Raw genomic sequence first — 17,538 nt, 5'->3', positions numbered from 1 at the left:
CACAAGTTTACCAACGTCGGTATAGCTGCTGGAAGCACCGCTGAAAGAAATCACAATGTTTCGTCTCCAGTTTTTATCCGTTAAGAAACGTCGGATTATCATCAGAACTACTGATGAAGTCACCACAAATTGTCATGCGATCATCACGTTGCTCTTGCGACAGGATTCGTTGCACAATGTGCTGGGTAACACGAGACATGTTGAGGTCATTCGTCAGAATTTTGTGGCAAGTACCATGGCTAACCCCTATTGCTGCTGCGAGATTGTCTACTTTACAACTTCTTGGATCTTGCGTTGCGTTTGAACTGTTTGTGGCCGACCAGAACACACATCATCTTCCAAACTGTCCAGTACTTGCACAAAACGTCGGTGTCACCTACACACAACACTGCGACTCAATGCGTCCTCACCGTAAACCTGCTGCATCATTTCAAACGTTTCGGCAGCGGTTTTGCCTAATTTCTGGCAGAACTTGATGTTTGCCCGTTGCTCAAACTGTTACATGTCAAGGTCCGACTAGCGCATCGAAATCACCGTCACAACAATGACCGTACTTCTGCTTCCAGTGCATGCACTCAACTGTCTCTTGCAGGGACGAGAGACTAACTGGCATGGTACCATACCACGGCGCCAGCTATACGCTATAGTGCAGCACAGCGCCATTATGCGGTCAGTCTCAGAACTTAATGACTGTACTACGTATAAGAGCAATACTGTTTTCTTAACATGGAATGAGGTAGACGAGACGTGACGGTCAATAGGGTAAATATTTATTGCAGGATTTCCTTATATATGACTTTCTTTGTACTTTATTATTGTACAATTTTCTTCACGTCGCACCGACACAGACAGGTCTTACGGCAACGATGGGATAGAAAAAGGCTAGTATAGTGCGACTGAAGTGACCGCCTAGTGTGAACATGGGGAAATACGGATTATCATTTTCAGGGGTTCTGAGAGTGGGGTTCGAACCCACTATATCCCCACTGCAAGCTGATAATTACGTGACCCGAACCGCGCAGCCACTTACTCGGTGCACTCCTTGTACAATTACCTTTCGGCACTATTGCAAATTTAAAATATCGCTCTCTTGACATTGCAACATTTAACTGGCCATGGCTGAAAACCGGCTGAGGGAAATAGAGATCTTCACGTCGCTTGAGGCTTATTGATCGTGATACAAAATGCCTCTTGAAACATGCCTCAGCGCTCTCATGGTTCAGATGGACTTGAAGTACTGGCAAACGCTTTGGCCAATCCGAATGATGCATTTTTCTTTGATATTTTAAAATATACAAGACATTTTTATGCTTTTAAAGTCACTGCGAATCTTCAGGCCAAGAGCTTTCCGTCAGAATGCTTTATGATGTCAATTGGTTCAGCCATTCTCTCAGACTCGCGGTAACAAAAATCAGCCTAGTGTTTTAAATTCTGGGTGTTTCACTCAAAGTGGGCGCAGCGCAGCGGGTGAGCTGAAGGTCAAACGAGCACATGGCAACTCGTTGAGCTTGGGCTCGGGAGAGCGCCCATATGAATCGCATGTAAATAACAAGCACACATAATAGCGCATAATCAAGGTAAACTAATTTCTTACCTTGTCACAGAAGCTGTTGAAAATGTCCTCCACTTGCATTTACACATTTCTGGCTTCATCTAAGGAAATTTTGATTCATAGGCGCTAGTTCATCTACCGAGATAGCCACAGTTTCTCTCGTGATATTTTGTTTTAGTTCGTCTAGAGTGTGAAAACGGGAGTGTTGGCGGCAGTAACTGCAGAGAGGGTAAAAGGGCCTATAGGTTTTGAAACCAAAATCACGGGACAGGAATATAGGAATGGCATTCTCGTACCATATTTTAACAATTGACGAACAATGAATGCCAATCTGGATATTTCCAGCACGACTCGGCAACCGCGCTTACGGCTAACGAGTCATTAAGTTTAATTGAGGACATTTTTGACAACAGGGTAATTAGTAAACCATTGTAGGCCGCAAGATCCCCAATCTTACGGTTTGCGATTTTTATTTATGTGAAAATTTGAAAAAAATAAGGTTTATGCAACAAACCCTCACACTCTAGATCAGGGTCTTCGACTTCACTTGGTTGACCAGAGTGCAGACCCCCACCCCTCGATTTGGAGCAATAGCGCTGTCTCTCTCTTTCCCCACGCCTGTCTCGCTCGCTCCGCCTGTCTCCCCCTTCCTCACTTGCTCCGTAGAGCTCCAAATCCGCACCGAGTTGAGCCGAGTTGAGCCGAGCTTAGCCGAGTAGCCCAGAGACGAAGCGTTGGTGCGAGTCGAGCCGAGTGGGACCGATGCACTGTGCACAGGAACTCTACGCCTCAGTTTGCATGCGTGAGAGTTTGGGCGTTTGAGAGGCCCTGCTCTGGATATACTCAAACAAAATATCACGAGAGAAATTGAGGCTATCTCGGTAGATGAACTAATGCGAATGGATGAAAATTTCCTTAGATGAAGCCAGAAATGTGTAGATTCAGGTGGAGGACATTTTCAACAGCTTCTGTGAAAAGGTGAAAAATTATTTTACTTTGATTATGCCTTTATTATCTGTGCTTGTTATTTACACGCGCTTCATACGGGCGCTCTTCCGTCCCGAAGCTCAGCGAGTTGCAATGTGCTCGTCTGACCTTCAGCCCGCCCATCTATCCGCTGCACTGCGCCGGCCGGCCGGCCGGCCCCACTTTGAGTAAAAGACCCTGTAAATAGATGATGATAATAATAATAATAATAATAATAATAATAATGGCGCTACAGCTCTAATTGGCTTTGTCCTTGTTCTACCAAGCGACCGCTGCTCAGCCCGAACAAGGCCCGCGTATTACCAGGTAACGCGTAGTCATGGAGACGAATCCTCTCGCCATTATTCTTGGTTTTCTAGACCGGGACCGCTGTCTCACCGTGAGATAGTTTCTGAGTTGTTCTCACCAGTAGTGGTGATTAGAGAGGAGGGAAAAAGGGGGGTGGGGTGGGAGTTGCTCCCCCCACTTTGTGGAGAAAAATTAAATTTTTATTCCATTTTAGCCACTTGAAACTAGGAATTATTAAAAAAGGCAATTTGTACAAACCGCGTTCAGCTAATTATTTTCTTTAATTTCTTGGATTATGAAGAAGAATACTTTGCGGAAATACGCATAAAATGTCGTTCGTCACGGCTAACCGAATTGTACAGCGCCACGGCAAACAGTGAAGACCCGTTCAGCAATGTGTAGCATGTTCTGCGACGAAGGTTAGCAGGGGTATATTTTTGCCAAGGTCACCCGCTTGCCGTGCGCATTCGTCAGTCTAGCAGTCTCAGTCAATGTGTCTATTCAGTTCTATCTAGTATTTGTAACTTTGTTAGAGTGTAGTTAAATACTAAATTATTTTCAATTGTATAATCACGCCATACTTCTATTTAATTGTAATACATGCGTAATTGTTGTTCCTTTGGTGAAAGTTTTACTCGCGCACTTAACTTGGTAGACTGTCAGCCCTCTCAAAATTCGCTCATAGCGCAAAAAAAAAAAAAAAAAAAAAAAAAAAAAAAAAAAAAAAAAAAAAAAAAACTTTCAATTTTGATGTCTGCCCCCCCCCCCGCGATTTTACTTGGACCTGGGTACTTCTTTTTGTCTATACATTTTTGTGCTCCCCCCACTTCTAATTTCCAATCACCGCTACTCGTTCTCACGTCGGCTGAGTAATCTTCGAACCAGCCCTGAGATCCAAGAAAAAAATACCTGACTTGGCCGAGAATCAAACCGTGAATTCGTGGGTAAAGGCAGGTTTGCTTCTCCTAGCTCCATGCGGCTGACTCAATAATAATAATAATAATAATAATAATAATAATAATAATAATAATAATAATAATAATAATAATAATAATAATAATAATGATGTCCGCCTCTGTGGTGTAGTGGTTAGTGTAATTAGCTGCCACCCCCCGGATGTCCAGGTTCGATTCCCGGCTCTTCCACGGAATTTCAAAAGTGGTACGAGGGCTGGAACGGGGTCCACTCAGCCTCGGGAGGTCAACTGAGTAGAGGGCGGTTCGTTTCCTTCCTCAGCTATCCTCGAAGTGGTTTTCTGTGGTTTCCCACTTCCCCTCCAGGCAAATGTCGGGATGGTACCTAACTTAAGGCCACGGTCGCTTCCTTCCCTCTTCCTTGTCTATCCCTTCCAAACTTCCCATCCCCCCCCTGTTCAGCATAGCAGGTGAGGCCGCCTGGGCGAGGTACTGGTCCTCCTCCCCAGTTGTACCCCACGACCAAGAGTCTGAAGCTTCAAGACACTGCCCTTGATGCGGTAGAGGTGGGATCCCTCGCTGAGTCCAAGGGAGAAAGCGACCCTGGAGAATAAATAGATGAATAATAATAATAATAATAATAATAATAATAATAATAATAATAATAATAATAATAATAATAATAACAACCTTACATCCCACTAACCACTTTCACGGTTTTCGGACACACCGAGGTGCCGGAGTGTAGTCCCGGAGGAGTTCTTTTACGTGCCAGTAAATCTATCGACTCGAGGCTTACGTATTTGAGAATCTTCAAATAACACCGGACTGAGTCAGGATCGAATTTGCCGAGTTGGGCTCGGAAGGCCAGCACCTCAAACGTCTGAGCCACTCAGCCCGACGATACTTTCTTATAAACCGTAATATACTGTTGAATGTTATCTCCGTTTTGCCTACATATCTGATTTCATTCTTCTAGTTGTTCTTTTCTTTCTCATCTCTGCAGTCTACTGTTACATTTATCTTCCTCTATTTGAATCCACAGTTTTTAAATTACGTATTATTTAAACATCCTGTTTCTCTTCTCAGACTATTCTTTTGCACACTGTGTCATATTTATTTCGTGCTTTCTCTTCTAAGACCGTTCTTACAAATTAACTTCATAACTAAATGCATTAATTTGTAATATGCACCACTGTGAAAGTAATTTAATCTAAAGTAGTAGCAGTATATTTTTTATTGTATTATAAACTCTCTCTTGTTTGAAATCCTAAGTCTAAATTGGATTGTTCACTGCATTCTTCAGTTTATATTGTCATTTGTTGCATTTAACTAATGTTTAGTAGTGAAATTCTTATTTGTATATTGTAAACGTTGTAATTTGCTGAAATCCTGTAAAATAAATAAATACATAAATAAATAAATAAATAAATAAATAAATAAATAAATAAATAAATAAATAAATAAATAAATAAATAAATTCGATGATAACCCTTTTCTTTTGCGCGTCAACTTGAGACATTTCTTTTTTTGTGTAAATGCGCTTGGGTTCGCATTAACGATAATAGAAGAGGAGTAGCCGTTTTGTAAAGGTCAGCTCTTCGCTTGGGAAGTTGAACAGCTGAACCATATTCTACTCAACTCCCTCCAGCTATTGCCTTTTAAAACTAGCCCTTTTTATTCTCCAGTTTTATGTCTTCTCAAAATGGAAACTTTACGAATCTTGAACTCTTTTCTTTGTTCTTCGTAACCTCTCTTAATCCAGGATCTAACGTCTGAGGCGAATGTGCAGATACGCTAGAGAGGTGGATAACTGGGGGTTTGATATTGCGTCACTGAATGATTTTCTTTACAGGTCGTGATGCGAAGCATAAGGGAAATTAAAATATGAATGTCCCATCCTGGCCAAGAACTTAAAGAAAAAGGTTCTGACATTTTTGTCCATGAAAAATTTCACTGCATCTCCAATAACCGCAGCATTTGTTGAATAGAAATCACCTTTAGACGAAAAGACCCTTCAGGCAAGCAACTCAATGTTGAAAACATCCTATGGATATGAGCTACGAATTTTATGCAAATAAAATGTAATTAAGTATGAGAATATATTCTTTATATTATTCCTAAAAATTACAATTTTTCTTAATCATCGTTATCCGGTCGATTTCATTAGTAGTTTGTCTTTTTCTGCCACTACGAGCGCTAATGTGAGTCAGTGCATTGCTTCATTAAAGCATCACTACGAGCGCTAATGTGACTGAGTGCAGAGTTTCACTTAAACCCTTCTAACTACGTACGGTGTGTACAATTTTCAAAAAATAAAAAAAGAACGCCTGAGGGTATTCAATCAAGGAACACATTACACAAAGAATTATGCAAATAAGTTAATTTGGCTAGGATTTTAATAAAAAAGAAAACGAGTATAACAACAAGCGATTTTAGGCTGCTTTTCCGGAACTGCATTTAGGCCGGAAGTGATTTTAGATTTTCTTAGTTTGACAGAGCTATCCAAAACTCACAATTTGAAACCTTTCCTGACCCTTTAGGCCTTCAAATTTCGGCACAATTGAGGAAATTGCTTAATATTACGTTTTTCGTTGTATGGGGCCTCTATAAGAAATGTTTTGAACATTTAAACACGCGGTAGCTGTGCGTGGTACATTCGCTAGAGTTATGTGCACTATCTGATGAAGAGTATTTGGACACCACTGTACACTAGTAAACAACAAAAAAATCACACATCGTAACAGTGTAAAGGGAGGCAGGGAGGTTTGTATTGTTCAGTGAGACTACGGAACAGCAACCATGGTAGGTCGGGTGAGCTTGACTTTCAATATGGGGTAATCACTGGTTGCCCTAAAAGCAAGAAATCTGTAAGGGGCATTTATAACTTTACGAATGTATCCAAGCTGACTGTCAATGATGTAACTGTAATGTGGAAGTATGGAGGTACAACGACAGTACAACCTCGATCTGTCGGCTACATTTACTGACCACCCAGGCACCAACGAACGAGAAATTCGCCGGTCATCGGTAGAAAGAATCATCACGGAATTTCAAAGTGTTATCAAGTACAGGCAGACCCATAATTGTGCGTTGGGGATTAAAAAGAATAGGGTTCGATGGTTGAGCACCTGCATATAAACCAAATATTTCGCCTCTTAATAAAAAGGGATCCCCTGACGTGCGTAAAGAGCGACTCAGCTAGACAATGGACCAGTGGAAACAAGTAATTTGGAGTGATGAATCATGTTATAAATTGTGGCAATCTGGAAGGGTCTGGGCATGGAGAATGCCCGGGTAATGCTATCTACGTAAATGTTTAGTACCAACAGTGAAGTTTGGAGGAGGTGCCATTATGGTATAGGAATGTTTTTCATCCTATGAACTCGGCCCTCTACCAGAATTGCATCAGTGTAAACGCAGAAGAATATCAATACATTCTGAATGCTTTCGTACTGCCTAGCGTCCTTCACGCAACCTCAGTACCATGGCTTATTATTTGCATCGTCAGCATCTACGCGCGTTTTGACTGCCCTTTGTTTATTTCTCGCAGACGACTCGCCGACGTCTTGATCTCGCGCTGCACAAGGCTGCCAACATCTCTACTTAGGAACTAGACCATTGGTCTGGATTGGTTAGGATAGAGCCTCGACAAGACCATTGGTATGGATTGGTAAGAGTAGGGCCTGGACAAGGCCATTGGTCTGGATAGATTAGGGTAGGGCCTGTACAAGACCATCGGTGTAGATAGGGTAGGCTAAGGCCTGGACAAGACCATTGGTCTGGATAGGTTAGGCTAGGGCCTGGACAAGACCATTGGTCTGGATAGGGTAGGCTAAGGCCTGTACAAGACCATCGGTGTAGATAGGGTAGGCTAAGGCCTGGACAAGACCATTGGTCTGGATAGGTTAGGCTAGGGCCTGGACAAGATCATCGGTCTGGATAGGTTAGGCTGGGGCCTGGACAAGACCATCGGTCTGGAGAGGTAAGGGTAGGGCCTGGACAAGACCATCGGTCTGGAGAGGTAAGGGTTAGGGCCTGGACAAGTCCATTGGCCTGGATAGGTTAGGCTAGGGTCTGGACAAGACCATCGGTCTGGATAGATTAGGGTAGGGCCTGGACAAGTCCATTGGTCTGGATAGGTAAGGGTAGGACCTGGACAAGACCATTGGTCTGGTTAGGTTAGGGTAGGGCCTGGACAAGACCATTGGTCTGGATAGGTTAGGGTAGGGCCTGGGCAACTCCATTGGTCTGAACAGGTTAGGGTAGAGCTTGGACAATACCATTGGTCTGGATAGGTTAGAGTAGGGCCTGGACAAGTCCAATGATATGGGTACAAGGAAAGGGGGTCTTGGGGCGTAAGCCCCCAGGTTACAGTCGTGAAGTGACCTTAGGCCTCAAGTTTTCTGTGTAAAAACTGATTAGGGTAGGGCCTGGACAAGACCATTTGTCTGTATGGGTTAGGGTAGTGGGCCCTGGACCAAAATTAGCCTTCATTCTTGCCTCACTCTATGTGAGTTAGTGGTGAGAAAATGAAATACATCTTTCCTTGCTAGTTGTGAAAAACTTAATTAATTATGAATGCCGGATAGTAGAAAAAGCCTACTACATTGCTTCCGGTAGATAGCGCCTCGAGATCGAAACAGCTGTGCATCTCTCCACTGTTGAATGACTGTATTATACACTGTTTCCCTTACAGGTTAGATTTACTTGTGCTTTTTTTAATCCGCGGGTTGGTAACGCTATGTGCTTCTGATCATTGATGTGAATGACGTCGCAACGTATTTTACGTCAGCCATTAGCAATGGAAAATGGCGTGTATTAGGTTATAAAAGTAAATGTACTTCCTGGGGGTAGGCTGGTGGGTCTCTAGACACGGGAATGAACATATCTCTTTTCTACAAGGTACTCCACGTAAGTTTTGCATGCTCTCTACTTCGTCAGCTCATTACAAAACTTGCGTGAATAGGTCTGGAATTTTACCAAAAATCAGTTCAGTGATCACCATTGTTTATATACTTGGGGACAAAACATGATGCCCTCAGTTCCTGGAAGCGAGCTGGAAGCCAGCTGTCAATCACACCCTGCACCCTGCTGAGTGAACGAGTTCTAAGTGATCCTTGTTTGGTGTGGAGATGTTGCCAAACCACTTTCTTCAGTCTTTACCCTTTCTTCGTGTGGAGCGCACTAGACGATTTGACAACTCCGGCTACAGTAGACGTAGTAAATCCTATAAGCCTCTAACAGACACCGGGCTGCCGCTGGAGAGTAGTGGTGTGAGGCGTGGTCGTCACATTTTGTCTTCAAGTAAACCAACATGATAACGTTCCGAGTCATAAACTCTGTAAGTCAATGGTTTAAGGATAATAATATTCTGCAACTGCATTGGACCGCCCAGAGCCCCGATCTAAACCCAATAGAACACGTGTGGGATGAGTTAGAACGGCAACTTTGCTCCAGACCCCACCGTCCAACATCAACACGTTCTCCGACTACGACTCTTCGGGATGCCATTCCCATGGAAACGTTCAGATACCTGGTGGATGATAAAGGCAAAAGGCGACTACTAGAGATTATGTTACCCGCAAACTCTGTGTCCACTTTGACAGTAGCGGCGATTGGGAATTAAAAGTGAGGGGGTGGGGGTGGGTGGGAGGGGGAACAAAAATGTATGGACAACCAAAAGACCCGGGTCCAAGGGATATAGCGGATGGTGTAGACATCAAAAATGAAAAAAATGCTATGTTTTGATGCTCTGTGAGCAAATTTCGATAGAGACAATCAATCAATCAATCAATCAATCAATCAATCAATCAATCAATCAATCAATCAATCAATCAATCAATCAATCAATCAATCAATCAATCAATCAATCAATCAATCAATCAATCAATCAATCAATCAATCAATCAATCAATCAATCAATCAATCAATCAATCAATCAATCCTGATCTGCATTTAGGGCCGTCGCCCAAGTGCCAGATCCTCTATCTGTTGTTTTCCTAGCCTTTTCTCAAATGATTGCAAAGAAATTGGAAATTTATTGAACATCTCCCTTGGTAAGTTATTCCAATCCCTAACACCCCTTCCTATAAACGAATATTTGCCCCAATTTGTCCTCTTGAATTCCAACCTTATCTTCATATTGTGATCTTTCCTACTTTTAAAGACACCACTCTACTGATGTCATTCCACGCCATCTCTCCACTGACAGCTCGGAACATACCACTTAGTCGGGCAGCTCGTCTCCTTTTTCCCAAGTCTTTCCAGCCCAAACTTTACAACATTTTTGTAATGCTACTCTTTTGTCGGAAATCACCCAGAACAAACCGAGCTGCTTTCCTTTGGATTTTTTCCAGTTCATGAATCAAATACTTCTGGTGAGGGTCTCATGCACTGGAGCCATACTCTAGTTGGAGTCTTACCAGAGACTTATACGCCCTCTCCTTTACATCCTTTTTTTTGCTAGTTGCTTTACGTCGCACCGACACAGATAGGTCTTATGGCGACGATGGAATAGGAAAGGGCTAGGAGTGGGAAGGAAGCGGCCGTGGCCTTAATTAAGGTACAGCCCCAGCATTTGCCTGGTGTGAAAATGGGAAACCACGGAAAACCATTTTCAGGGCTGCCGACAGTGGGGTTCGAACCTACTATCTCCCGAATACTGGATACTGGCCGCACTTAAGCGACTGCAGCTATCGAGCTCGGTCCTTTACATCCTTACTACAACTCCTAAATACCCTCATAACCATGTGCAGAGATCTGTACCCTTTATTTACAATTTATGTACAGGTTGACAATTTACCAACTTAAGTGAGGTAATAAACGTAATATACAATAAAACTTTCAGCAATGGAACAATAGTTACGCATGTATTACAATTAAATAGATGTATGGCGTTATTACACAATTTAAAAGTAATTTAGTATTTGACTACACACTTAACATACACTGAAGATGGTTTTCAGTGGTTTCCTATTTTCACACCAGGCAAATGCTGGGGCTGTACCTTAATTAAGGCCACGGATGCTTCCTTCCTGCTCCTAGCCCTTCCCTGTCCCATCGTCGCCATAAGACCTATCTGTGTCGGTGCGACGTAAAGCAAAAAAAAAAAAAAAAAGAACTACACAGACACACTGAGAGAGATTGCCAGACTGACGAATGCGTGCGGCAAGCGTGCGACCTTTGCAGAAATATACCCCTGCTACCCTTTGTCGCAGAACATGCTCACGGACGACTTGATGCGTCGCTCTACCTAGCTCCTTATAAGGAGCTCCGCGGGTCTCCACTATTTGCTGTGGCGCTGTAGAATTCGCTTAGCGAATTCGCGACGAAGGACATTTTGCATTTTGTGCCTGTTTCTCGTAAGTACTTTAGTATTTTTCTTAATAATTGAATAAATTAAAGGAAAGACTTAGCTGAAAAGACAACAGGGCTTATACAAATTTTTTCTTAAATAATTCCCAGTTTCAGGCGGCTAAAATGGTCCCCACCAAGTGGGGGTGAGGGCGACTGCCACTCCTCTCCTTCCCCTAATCGCCACTACTACAATTTGAAGTAGGTGTCCGGATACTTTTGATCAGATAGTGTGCATGAACCATTTCTCGTGTATTGAAATTAGAAATGACACATTTCCTCCGTCTTAGATAATAACTTCTTTAAGATAAACTCTTATGAAGTCCTTTCTGAGTGGAGAAGTATTTGAGCAGCACAGACAGAACCTTACCTAGGTAGAGATGATCTTCTTCAGGATCGTCCAGCACCTCCACTAGTTTCACGATGTTGGGATGGTCCAGCTTCTTGAGGATGGCGATCTCACGATACACCCGCTCCAGAGGGTTGTTCTGTCCACCAACTGATCCTGCTTTGCGGCTGGGGGCCATGCGACCTGAAACACACCACCCCTGATCACAAACTTTGATTGGAGAAATGTCCACAAGAATTCACTTATACATCCTACTGAACTTACGAACTACACTGCCTGACAGAAAGAAACCAGACAGGTAGAACGGTCACCAGAGTGTCCGACTCATTGGCTGAATGGTCAACGTTGACGGCTTCGGTTCAGAGGGTCCCGGGTTCGATTCCCGGCCGGGTCCGAGATTTTAATCGTTCCTGCTTAATTCTTCTGGCCTGAGGGCTTGGTGTCTGTGTTTGTGTTCATATTCATATTAAGACAACATACTACACTACCAACCACCGCAGCAACAAGCAATAGTGATTACATTCCTCCATATAAGGTTGACGTCAGGAAGGACATCCGGTCGTAAAACAGGGCCAAATCCACACGTGCTACACAGTTCGCACCCGCGACCCCACAGATGTGGGAAGAGTGGTAGAAAAAGAAGAACAGTCACCAGAGTGCTTTAGTGTTGTTACCAGACCTGGTAGGATATATAAGGGGCGTGGACAGCGTCAGATGTTGAGTGATCACTGAAGGGCAGGGAGATGCCGCGTACTCGTGTGGACAACGCAATCAGCACCTGCCAGAGTTTGAAAGGGGCCTTATTGTGAGCCCCTATTTGGGCGGCTGATCGAATCGTGCAATATGCAGATATGTGGAGTGGTCCGGTGTTGGACTGCATGGGAACATGAGGGCAGAAATACACGTCGCCAAGTTTCCGCTCTACCACGTCTGATCATCGCAAGGGAGGATCACCGTATTGTGCACCAGGCACATCGCAACCCCTTCACACATTACATTAGTAGTGGATTTATTGAACCATGCAGGCCTTCGCCCAATACAGAGCTCAAATCCATTATAGCCTAAGCCAAAACACCCATATAGAAATTGAAAACAAATTGATGATAAATTGAGAATAAATGGCCAACGCTACTGGAGTGCCGTTGGTCCTGTGAATTAATCTAATCTACCGATATAAATACTATACAGGCTATTGTCAGTGTAGTGGACTCCTCACGCAGTGCTCACCGCGCTCATGAATCTGGTGCTAAGCAGATGTACGGTGATTGCCAGGGCCCGCGAGGTTGCTCACGAGACTATAATAATTATGGACTAAAAAGGATAGTAGTGATAACTCCTCCCAGCAGTGCTGACTACTGGGGAAGCCAGGTGCTGACCAGTTAACTGGGAAATGTTACGCAGCCTGCTTAGGTAACCCCTTCACACCTGCGTCTGACATCTGAGAACAAGTAATGGGCTCCCTGCAACATTCTCTGTCATCCCGCACAATTGGTCGGACTAGCGAAATACCGTCCCAAGCATTGGCTGCCGTTTGGAGTGGTGCCGTGACCAGGAAGAATGGACTGCTGATGAATGGCGTCGCATTGTGTTCAGCGATGAATCGCGATTCTGCACTACCCCGGATGGGCATCGTCTTCGAGTATGGCGGCGACCTTGGGAGAGGTACCATTCTTCCAATGTTTTGGAGAGGCATTGGAGTGTTATTCCTAGCGTCATGGTGTGGGGAGTCATCGAGTATGACTTCAGGTCACGGCTGCTAGTGATTGTGGGAACTCTGACTCCACAAGGGTACGTCACGGACATCCTGTGTCCTCATGTGTTACCTCTCATGTGACAGCTATCGTGCTGCCATTACACCCCTGCATTTCACCGTGTATTGATGAGACTGTTTGGGCACCCTTTACTGTGACATGTATATTTCATTTGGTCTGAATTTGTAATCATATACTCCTGCAATGATGAACTACCTGTCACATCGCTTGTAGATAAAATGACTTTGTGGATGTAGCATACATTTTCCGACAGTGTACATCAAGGAAACACATTATCTTACCTGATGATGATGATGATGATGATGATGATGATCATAATGATGAATGTTTGTTGTTTATAGTGGCCTAACATCTAGGTCATCGGCCCCTAATGGTACGAGATGGATGACATGATATGATAATTAAAATTTTAAAATGTATCCACTGACTAGAATTTCAACAAATTATGATGAAATACGATTGTGAGTTTAAAATAATCAGTGGATCTAATTCGCAATGCCTTATTTTTCGATAAAATGATGGAAAATATAGATTATGGTAGAATAAGACATGGCATTAAAATGCAATAATATAAAACATGCAAACTAATATTAAAAACGCACATTAAAATATTCAAACACAAACTAAAACAGAGTCAATATAATAAAACATAGTAAACAATATTATACAGACTGATACTAAATACAGTACTATGTTTATATACAATGAAACAACCTACTATCCCTCATAAAAGGGATGACGTGGTCTGCTGACTGTTCGTCATCTCGGGAGTTTTAGACTACGGCGCAGATCGGCCAGGGCCACGTGCTCTGTAAGGATGTGTCCCACGGTAAGATGATCACTGCAAGTACACACCGGAGGGGGTTCTCCTTTCACTAAATAGGAGTGCGTTACTATACCGTGGCCGTTCCGAAGACGACATAGTACCACCGCTTCCCTTCGAGAAGCCCGAAGGGAAGTCTTCCATACCTTCGTTGTTCCTTTTATCGCACTTAGCTTATTTGGCAGTGAGGTGGCCTACCACTCCATTTCCCGATGGGACATAACCAAATGTCTCAGCTTGGATGGAACCTTGTAAGGCAACGGGGGTAATGTAACAGCCTCCTTGGCAGCGTTTTCCTTTACACCCATGTGGCTTGGGAGCCACATAAACGTGATTCTGGTGCCGGCATCCCAGGCCCTGGATCCGCTGCACCAGAGGGTGCGGACGAAAACATGTATCAATAGATTGTAGCAAGCTCAAGGAGTCGGTACACAATTATCTTATTTATAATTTCACAAGTGCTGACCAGAAAGGCTGGCAATTAGACCCTCCCAGCACGAGTTTGTCACACGTCTTTGACGTCTTCTATTGTGGATCATCCCTAGTGTAATTCCAACTTATTCTGTATTCCTCTTGACTTCTTCTACCTAGTTCGAGGTGGCCTTTAATCTCAGGAGTATCTCAAGATCCTCTTCGTCAGTCGTTTGTGATGCATTCTTACTAGGTGTCCGTAGAATTTTAGCCTTCGTTTCCACATTGTCTCCGTGAACTTTTAAGTGTACTTGTAGATCTTCTCCTTTTTCCTTCTCTTCCAAGTCCTATCAGTAGTCTTCCGAGGTCCAAGAATCTTCCTCAGATTATTATTATTATTATTATTATTATTATTATTATTATTAAAAGAAATTCTTCGGGTTCGAATTTTTGTGTAGTCTAATTACTAGTGAGAGGAAAGAGGAAGAAAGAAAGAAAGAAAGAAAGAAAGAAAGAAAGAAAGAAAGAAATGAAGGAAGAAAGGAGTAAAGGAGAGCGCAAGAAATTTTATGTTCTAGAACACGGGTTGTCAATTTGTAAGGGCTCGGGGACCAAACTGGAAACCTTAGTCATGATCGCGGGCCGCACTTGATAATTAGGCTAATTTTCGTAACATTCTGCAAATATAACAGAAGTGCCAGTATGAAATAATATGCTTAGTTCAATTGAAATGAAGGTTTGATAATTTTAATTGCTTTAAGCACAATTGCATAAAAGAGTGAAATTTGGATTTTAAAATTTTAAAAAATACAAAATAGTATATTCACATAAAAGAGGACAGACTTTGTCCTATAAGGGGTATAAAATGTAATATACTTTTGAACGAGCTACGAAATAATTTTTATAACTTTGTTCACATTCTTTTTTAAAATGCTCTCGCGGTTCGCAAAATATGGCTTCGTGGGCCGCATGCGGCTCGCGGGCCGCCATTTGGTAACCCCTGTTCTAGAAGGTGGGGGCGCGACGTAAAACGTTTGTGGAGAACTGCCATAGGGGCTCAAGTTGAACGAAGCAGAGCCTACACGATAGGATGAAGTAACATTTGCTATTTGCTTTACGTCGCACCGACACGGATAGGTCTTATGGCGACGATGGGATAGGAAAGGCCTAGGAAAGGGAAGGAAGCGGCCGTGGCCTTATTTAAGGTACAGCCCCAGCATTTGCCTTGTGTGAAAAAGGGAAACCACGGAAAACCATCTTAAGGGCTGCCGACAGTGGGATTCGAACCCACTATCTCCCGGATGCAAGCTCACAGCTGCGCGCCCCTAACCGCACGGCCAACTCCCCGGTAAGATGAAGTTCACTGCCCCTTCTCACCTCTAGCTCTAATTCTCATGAATCTCTTCTAAGCAGCATCAATTCTGATTTCGTCCCTTTTCTTCGACTGTCCATTCTTCACTGCCGTAAAAGATAACTGGCCTGGTTGGTGTTCTGAATTGGTATCACTACACATAATAATGATGTCAAAGATAAAGAACTTCATTAGAAGGAAAGCAAGGTTGTTCCATTCCCGAGTTATACGGATTCATTATGTAACATAAAATTTAATAAAGTATTAATTTAAATCAGAACAAATTTATATTAATTTCACTGCTGTATTTTACTTGTAAAAGAATTAATTAGCTCTTTGTAGGGCTTGCAATTGTAATGGCTTCAACGAGGTAATTCTATTAACGTCAAAATAGAATATTGAGGTCTTTTCGTTATTATCGTGAAATAAAGGGCAGCGGCATTAAATAAGTTAATTTCAAACCAGTAATTATGAGGGGTCATCATTACCATCATTATCAAATGATCCTATGTAAAGCACATTGAACAACAAGTATTTACCAAGTCTTTTCGTTATTATCGTGAAATAAAGGGCAGCGGATTAAATAAGTTAATTTCAAACCAGTAATTAGGGGGGTCATCATTACCATCATCATCATTATCAAATGATCCTGTGTAAAGCACATTGGACAACAAGTATTTACCAGCGGTGGTGGTAGTTCGCAACAGTTTCAGCGTCATCTAGCGAAAGGATTTTTTAGGAACCAATAGATTAAATGGAAAAGTATTTGAACAAGGCGCAAATACCATCTAACCGCTCTACAGATATGACGGTGAGTTGCATAACTTTTAGGGGTTCTGATAGTTCCGATCGCAAATCTTACTGCAGGGTGTTGTATGTACAACTAACCTAACTCTTATAAAACCTTCAGTTATTATGTTAACACGTTTTAATTAGAGATGTCGATCAATTAAAAACTTTGATCGATTAACCGAATGCCTTTAATCGATTAATCGCTCGATTAATCGAATTTTAATCGGGTTCACACAGTTTCGTTGATAGCTTTATTTAAACTTAATGGTAGAGTGTGGGTTGGACACCGAAAATTGTCGTACTTCTCTCTCTCTCAACTTCTAGAACGATATTTTTTTGCACTGTCAGTGGAAACAGCGACAACTTCGTCTACCAGTCCTCATTCACGAACTACATCTTTAAAATCTTCTGTGGTTTTCTCTTCCAGGTTTAACGTTTAATGTTGAATTACGATACTCGCCATTTGAATCAATCCAATGAGCTGTAACCCCCAAGTAGCTACGCTTAAATATACAAGACCAAAAATTCCCCGTGAGACTGATTCATCTAATAATTTGGCCTTTCTACGTCATAACTTTTCATTTAGGTGTGTGGGTGTTATTTTTATCGTATCTCTCGAGGGATGATGGTAAGTGATAAATGAGAGTTTCCCGTAAAACCTCTTCAGTACCACGATCAAAAACAATGAGACCTGCTGTCATCCACAATCCACTTTTATTAGTAATTTCAGTTTCTGTATTAGAAGACACAGGCTTCTCTATTGGATGCTACAAGTTGACTGAGAAGATGAACTAGTAGAGACAATGATAGATGCAGGTATACTTTGGAAGTAGTGAATATGTACAGTACTTCCATCATAACTTAACAATTTTCCGCACTTCTTAAACAAACACTGTTTTTCTGTCTGTCACTTTACAGAAATCATTTAGTTTAAGTCCGAAAA

The 17,538-nt window shown here is 42.5% G+C and overlaps 1 protein-coding gene across 1 annotated transcript in view; it reads right to left on the bottom strand.

Moving 5' to 3' along the window:
- LOC136885912 (calcium/calmodulin-dependent protein kinase kinase 1) overlaps positions 1 to 17,538 on the bottom strand; it is an 890,523-nt gene that overhangs the window by 27,173 nt on the left and 845,812 nt on the right. The window contains exon 6 of the mRNA XM_067158603.2: positions 11,468 to 11,629. Within this exon, the coding sequence (XP_067014704.2) occupies positions 11,468 to 11,629 (162 nt within the window). The remainder of the gene's footprint in view (positions 1 to 11,467; positions 11,630 to 17,538) is intronic.

The sequence above is a fragment of the Anabrus simplex genome, chromosome X (genome assembly GCF_040414725.1).
Source record: "Anabrus simplex isolate iqAnaSimp1 chromosome X, ASM4041472v1, whole genome shotgun sequence".
Lineage (NCBI taxonomy): Eukaryota > Metazoa > Arthropoda > Insecta > Orthoptera > Tettigoniidae > Anabrus > Anabrus simplex.
This window is presented reverse-complemented; position numbering and strand designations above follow the sequence as displayed.